Below are 7666 nucleotides of genomic sequence, written 5' to 3'. Positions count from 1 at the left end.
ATGTGCACACTGATCATAACATTCATTTGTGTCTGTAATTGTTCAAAAGCGTTTCAAGTTTCAAGTGTGATTGTTTATCTAGAAGAAGAAAGTAGTTCTGAGTGTTTCCCACAAAACCTCCATGCCAGTGAACAACTATTTTCATTCTCATGATTTGGTTGTAATGAAAGCCTAAATGAGAGGTCATCTTCTCAAATTATTTTGCATATACCTTTGAATAAAGGAAAGGCACTGCAGGTTGTTTTAAAGTTTAAAGTAGGAGGTACATATCAATCATATCAGGAACTGAAAAGTTACAAATGTGAGTGGAGGAGGAGGGAAAACACTGACTTGTGTTCTTGTCTACCTGACGTCTGGTCCTTTATCTTTAAATTTTTACACATTACGGATCTGTATCAGGTCAGATGGGAGGAGGCTGAAATCAGAGTCATATGTTTCACATGTGACAGCTTTGGTGTTGTTATCTGAGAGGTTGTTTTGCAGTGTGTGTGTGTGTGTGTGTGTGTGTGTGTGTGTGTGTGTGTGTGTGTGTGCGTGTGTGTTTGACTTCAGACTTTCAGATACAAATTAAGCCTTTTTCTTTCTACAATGACAGGATGAATATTTTACATCCTATCAGTACATGCTCAGCATTTTCCTTGCAGTTACCAACCTCACATTTATCTGCTTTCTTGTTTAAATGCCGGTCTAGACGTAGAAAATGAACAATGAAAAGTTTGATTTTATATGATCAGCTGTTTGGAGGTAAAGGGGAAAATGAACTCCACCTCTAGTCCACACATACAACTAAAACAAGATAAAGTCGCTTAACTCTTTTCATGATTTGTGAACTTGTGGTAGTCAACAGCATCGTACACAAAGTCAGATTCAGGAGCAGTAGGGCTCATGATACGTCTAAATCCAAAGCAATCAACAAATTGTTAAGAACGCTGCTTAAAGTCCTGAAGTTTTTGTTTATTGGCAGCAACTAAATTTTGTCTAAAATTACTCAAATAATGTTGCTAGATAAGTGACTTTTAAGTTACACCAGAATAGATACATGAGAATGAGCTCATATCAAGACAATTTATTTAAAAACAAATTCTTAAATAAAAATACACAACGTACAAAATGCATAGTCAATGTTATATTTGTATAGAATAAAAAAGATGAAATAAAAGGTGAATATAAGACCTTTGGATATAAACTGTTCGACAGTCTGGAGGCAGGAATGGAAAACACCTCATTTACATTTGAATTTTAAATATATCACGCTTGGCTCGGAGCTTTGTCTTGTGAAGCTCAGCTGCTAGGACTTACAGTTAGTTAATGTCTGTGCTCTTTTTTCTTCTGTATTTCATTATAAAAACAAAGAAAGATATCAGCCTGTTGCTTGTAAAATTCAAGTAAAAGTTACTGACAATAAAATACATTTGAAATGTGCTTCAACTGTTGAGGTCTGGAGGTTGAATTGTGTCTGAGGAGTTCAGAGAGATAACTGGTGCCAGTCCATGCAATGCTTTGAAAACAACTAAAAACCTTAAAACCAGTTCTACATTTGACAGACTTGTAAGGAAACACTAGTTGGTGCCAGTGAGGAGTCTTTGCTGCTACACTGCCAGCCAAACCAGGTCCTCGCTTCCTGATAACGGTCGTTCATAGAATTTAAGAGTGTTTTCTACAAATGCTCTTAAACTTCTACATGTGTTTCCCAAAGCAATAAAGAGTAGTGCACAGCATTAAGAGCTTCTTAACGTTGGCTCTGTGCTGATGAAGATGATGCTGAATACATTTTTAAGTAACTTTGCATATTCAACTGTCTGTAAGTCATGCTATATGTTGAAAATAATCATCACAAAGTGTAAATGTTGTAAATTACACAAATAAATGTTTTATACTGGAAATTGTTCAGTATGAAAACAAAGCTTTATGTGCAGTTAACAGTCTACAGTCTTTATAATTCATGTTACTGGGTGGAAGACGGTTTAAGAAAGTAAACTTTACCTGATTTAGCTGCTGCTCGAGGCAGACGTTACTCTGAAGATCATATCAAAACTAAAAAGAAGCAGTGGAGGTTCCTGTTTCCTCAGTATCATGAATATGTGTCATTCTGTCATACAACATACACACATAAATAGAGAGAAGAGAGAAGATATAGAACCTGAAAATATACCATCAGAGAAGAAAGAGATGTATATATGATGCAAGAAGAGGGAGAGGATGATGATGACACAAACTGGCAGATCAATTGTTGAATTAAATTTTGTGTGTTAATATTGGTTTAGTTTTACTTTCTAATTTAACTTCAAAATGTACAAAAACAATGAAAACTTATATAAAACAGGTTGTGGAGCTTCTTCAGATGCTCTTAGCCTCCTACGAGTGGGAAGGAGTCACTCAATCTACTCGTCTAATCTTTCTCACAGCGTCTTCAGTTACGATGCTTTTGGGAAACACCTCTTAAGCTGAGGAGGCCTCAGAAGATGGATTTTACAAGATGGTTTTGGGAAACAAGGCCATTGTACCTGTTTCTGAACACAAAAAAGACAAATATTTTAAAAGGGAGCATTCTACAGTGTTGTGAGTCCTTGTGAAGCAGAGATAATCTACACATTTTTTGGGATTCAGCACCTGGACATGAAAGCTGTGCGTTTGTCCTGCACACTGACTGACTGAGTGACTCACACATCGAGTCACATCAGTCCAGATAAGGCAGAATCTTAAAATGACACAAGAATTTTAGTTAGACCAGAGCCGTAGTCTGAGGGGTCAGAAACAATGATCTCTCTGGTGTACATGCCACGGACGCTACTTTTTTCATTCCATTGTGTACATTTTGAGGGTACTATCTGGTGCATAAATGTACACATTCAGAATTCAGACACTCAATTAAAATGGCAGAGTGTAAATATAGTGTGTTATGTTGTAAAAAGAGTCATTTCAGACACAGGCTCTGTCTTATTTCAGTTTGCTGAAAAATACTTAAGCGATCCAAAATTTTATATCCTAAATTACACAAATTGTATAATTTTGTAACTTGATATGTAATGTTTTTGCTATTGACCCCCAACTCCCTATCAATTCTTCTTTTTCTTTAGATAAAATGTTTGAGGAACTTTAAATGTTTTAAATTTCAAAACCTTTTAAATGTCACTATGATGAATATTTTTCATAAATGTCGGTTATTCAAATTGTTCTGTTAATGTGTAATACTATCAGGTTCAGGTAGCCAGTGTATATGTTTGGTCAAAAAAGCTAATTTCACCATGTCACAGTTTTTAAGACTCCTTCTTCTTGAGATCAGCAACAAGATATGGCTCCTTCTCCTCAAGGAGTTTGTAGAAGATGTCTTTGCCTTCATCTCCACATGCATTCAGGGGACCAATGTAGAGTTTCCTCATCTTCCCCTCAGTGGTTGAGATTTCCATGATTTCATTATAAACTCCTTGTTGGATTATGCCTTTTTCCCATAGATTATCCAAGATTGGGCCTATATTGCTCACTCTCTCGATCAGATCACACCGGTGTTTGTCCACAAAGTGCTTTCCTGAGAGCAGAGGGGATAAAAATGACCCGTTGATTTAGATTAATATCTGGTGACATCAGCTTCTTGAAGAACTGCTGAATAAACACGTTAATTGATTTACATTCAAACTAGAGGTCTTCATGATCCAAAACAGACCAGTGGAAAACTGGACCCAGTCTCTCACTTCCTGAGAACTGAGTGGACCTGTGAAGGTCTCTAACTCAACAAACACCACAAAGACATGTTTAGATTTAATGGTTAATCTAGTCGTTATGGTCCCTTTCATCATTTTCTTAAAAAAAAAAAACACACACACACACACACACACACAAAATTGTACCTTATTTCTTAGGAAATAAGCTCATTCTGATTCTGCAGTATACAGGCCAGAATGAGTGTGTTTACATGCACACAAGGAACCTGGTTTTGATCATATTCAGGATATGATATTTACATAGAACATGAGAAACCTGGTTACTCATATCCCTGTTTACATGATTCCAACAGTATCCAGGTTTCTGATCATCTGTTTCCAGTTGTGTCTTAACTCCTGAACATCTCAGCAACTCATTTCTCTTCCAACAGAACATGTTCAGAAACGTGAATAAGGTGTTTACATGCTACACTATCCTTAAACAATTAACGTCAAATTTTACTTGAGGCTCAAGCTGTTCCACTAACGTAGCTTAGCCGTGTCTAGTCGACATTAACTCTAGCCAGGATTGAATAGGCTTGCAGTGTGAACGCACACACAGAGTACATAAACAGCCCAGAACAGTCGATCATTGAAAAGAAGATACTATGTTGCAAAAAGAAGAGAAAACTAGAGCTGACAGATTAAAACAATAAATTATACGTACCTATGTTGGTGGCTAGTGATGGCCTTATGGTTTGTGGAGCAGACATGGGTTGACAGGTCAATGCCTGAGACTGGCAGGATGAATCTGTGTAGAGAAGTGAAGAGTAGCACTTGTCCCTTATTATAGTTTTATCTTTATTTATTAATAAATAAACATTCAGAATACTGACTGTGGCTATATTATCAGTAGGCTAGATAATATCAGATGTATAATTAAAATCATGGTGTGGGTAACTTCAGTGAACCAACTCATCATTGCCACCTACATAATCATCTACTCTTTGACACATTTTCTCTTTTGCAGGATGTCTATTTGATTTACAAGCATCATTGAAAGTTAAAAATTAAAAGGTTGGAGATGAAGAAACTGGAGAAGGATATAAGTGCAGTGGAAACCGCTTATATTGATCACGTCTACCATGACTGGATGATTATAATAACCAAATTTGATTTTCTTTATTTCTCATGCAGAATATCATCTAATTGATGTTTGTATATGTATTAGCCTACATGAATATAAAAAAATGAAAAGGACAGCTTCGCTATTTACTGAATTTTATTAACTGTTTAAAACACAGTGTGCGCACATTTTTGAAGCAGCGGGGGTTCTGACGACAAGAAGTTCCTTCTTTTCCTTGGCAGCAGAACAGACAAAGAGAGCGGTAATCCTTTCCTTAGATTTTTAAGATTTTTTTTTAAGATAGATTTTTTATTGTGATAAGCTTCGAGGAGACTGCGTTTTCCATTGAGAGAAAATGACTTACTGATTCCTGTCATGATTTCAATGTGCACAGCAGGAGCCTCAGGTAGGCAATAATGGTGCCGCAGCCACTTATAATGGGAGTAAAGTACAAAAAATATAATTACTGTAGTTTTAAAATATTTTTCCATATGTTGTCATGTATGAAGAGACCCAAAACGAACATTGTAAGCGGACAATTTGATTACTATAGGTGGATTTGATCAATATAAGTAGTTGATCACTGTAACTGTGATCACTATAAGCGGTTTCCACTGTATACATTTATACACTGCAGAAGGTCATGGTTTGGACTTTATTTGATTTTCTTATTGTCTTCATAGCTTGAACAAAATGAGTGATTGAATAAATAAATAAGTTCAAAACAACGTTGACACACTTTTATTTCTTACATTATAAATGCTAAGCTTTTAAATAAAAGGGTTCACTCCAAAACAAAAGTGACCATGAATAAAATTGGGGATTAACTGAAATGGGTATTTTTGTAAAAGTCCCTCACAGTTCTTCCATCTTATCATATCTTCTAAACAGTAATGCAAGCTTCTGGGTCTCTTTCCAACTGTCAGACATTCTTTGACACACAGCTAAATTAAGCTCGACAGTTAGCCTGCCACAGAGCAGGCTAGTTCTGCTAAATAAGTCATCATGAGCAGGGAATCACATAAGCCACAGTAATGGAACAGAACTCTCACTTAAATTAGCAAGGCTTATCGAATTAAGCCAGGCTTTGCCTTTATCCAGCTTTTTTGGATTGCATATATATATAATGTGTCTAACCCTTGATCAAGTTAGACCTGTTCTGTTTTGTTTTTTTTCTTGTAAGTGTTAAAAGTAATTTCATGAGATATACATAGATATGCATAGTTAATACCTGTGGACCTGCCTTCAGCCAAGGTATTTCCACCAGTTGCTCCACTTGAGGATCCCACAGCTGTAAGAAATTTAGGGAAAATTTTAATTGTTTAACAACTGTATTGTTCTTCTTTAACATCACTGACACAGAAAACAAACTGCTTTCTTTAATGATCAGAACACTTGAGAAAAAAGTTGGCTAATATAAAATCAGGATCTGTCTCTCAGAAGCTTTTTTTTCTCTTAATTTGTCCTTGATTTGCTCTTCCTGTTTATGAATCCCTCAGTGGATTAGTATCTATTAGTGTCTACATATCAGATCAACTAAACAACAGTCAAGACATTGTATGTCTCATGTGCAGAATCAAACCAACAATGAATTGATCCTACTTACAAGTATTATGTGTGTATCCAAAGCCTGATATATCTTATTCCTCTGTGCCACCTGTTGTTGTCCAAAAACTATAAAAAACATGTTAATGAGCCACAACTGCTGCACTAGGTGACATGTTCCTTCTTCCCCGAAGATGGTGGTTACTGTAGTAATCTGTAACTGTTACTGTAAAGAGAACCGCATCCTTACACATGCGTGCTGGCCTCTTCCTGACATAGAAACGCTTTCTGGAGAGAAAAAACTTGCTGTTATTAGTCTTTGGAGTCGTTTCTAAACAAATGAACCTCAGCGAAAGTTCAGTCAGAAAGACCATCTTATGTATGCTCAGGTCTGTAGTATTGTTTCTCAAACCATCTGTCATTCCCATCCCTCAGCATACTCAGTCATAATTTCCTTGGTGTGGTTCCCCTGGACGTCAATTAAGACGTCAGCTGTTCAAATCAGCTGGTCACATCTAACCAATAGCATGGTGACACACCTTCATCATCAGCCTATTATATGTTTTCTCCCTCTCTACCTTAGTGCTTTCATGGTGCTGTTTTGCTCACCCCAACACCTCCCCATCACCACCTAGTCTTCACAGTGCATCACTTAATCAATCTCATCAGCCTTATCAGACTCAGCAGAAGTCATCAGCGACCACCACCACCACCACCAGTGTCTAGATTGCATGGGGGGATTTATTTTGCTGCTGCTCAGGACTGATGTCCCTTGATTCAAAATCTCCCTATAGAGTCTAAGTGGCAAAGACTTCTGACAACACTTAATCATCAATATCATCTGTATAATAAACAATTGTTTTTGCTTCATTCACTTGTCTCTCCTGATTGAACTAACCACATTCTTAGTGGCACAGAGGAATAACATGTCACGCTTTGGATACAGACACAACACTTGTAAGTAGGATCAATTCATTGTTATTGTGGCTCTGCACAAGATTTCTTGACAATAATTATCCTAAACTTCAATAATCACTCAAGGATAATGTATTTATCAGTATTTCAGTCAACTTCCCATTTAAGGAAGCAGGCAAACATGCATGTTTTTAAGTTGAAGTGCCTCTTTATGTTTTGTAATGTACCTACCTCTCACTGTAGCACCAGCTGGTCCAGCTGATGATGCTGCAGCTGCAACACATTAAATGATAACCTTATCATAAATACATTGTTCTAGACAAGAATACTTCAGCAGGCAAACCATAGTACAAGAATACTGCACAAAATAGCTGGCCAAGTTCAGCTCTGTAAATTCAGCGAAAGACAACTTCTCAGCAGTTTATTTAAAATGGTCAAATGT

General features: G+C 36.7%; 1 protein-coding gene across 2 annotated transcripts in view; it reads right to left on the bottom strand.

Moving 5' to 3' along the window:
- Positions 1–1321: 1321 nt before the first annotated feature.
- Positions 1322–7666, bottom strand: part of LOC122987727 — a 133499-nt gene continuing 127154 nt past the window's right edge. Inside the window, exons 50-54 of one of the 2 annotated variants that reach the window (XM_044359744.1) lie at positions 7456–7497; positions 5996–6055; positions 4366–4449; positions 3245–3526; positions 1322–2510 (exon numbers count right to left, since the gene is read on the bottom strand). In XM_044359744.1, coding sequence (XP_044215679.1) covers positions 3258–3526; positions 4366–4449; positions 5996–6055; positions 7456–7497 — 455 coding nt within the window. In that variant the 3' untranslated portion in view covers positions 1322–2510; positions 3245–3257. Of the gene's footprint in view, positions 2511–3155; positions 3527–4365; positions 4450–5995; positions 6056–7455; positions 7498–7666 lie in introns of those variants that run through there. The other variant, XM_044359745.1, reaches the window with a different exon arrangement.

The sequence above is a fragment of the Thunnus albacares genome, chromosome 8 (genome assembly GCF_914725855.1).
Source record: "Thunnus albacares chromosome 8, fThuAlb1.1, whole genome shotgun sequence".
NCBI lineage: Eukaryota > Metazoa > Chordata > Actinopteri > Scombriformes > Scombridae > Thunnus > Thunnus albacares.
This window is presented reverse-complemented; position numbering and strand designations above follow the sequence as displayed.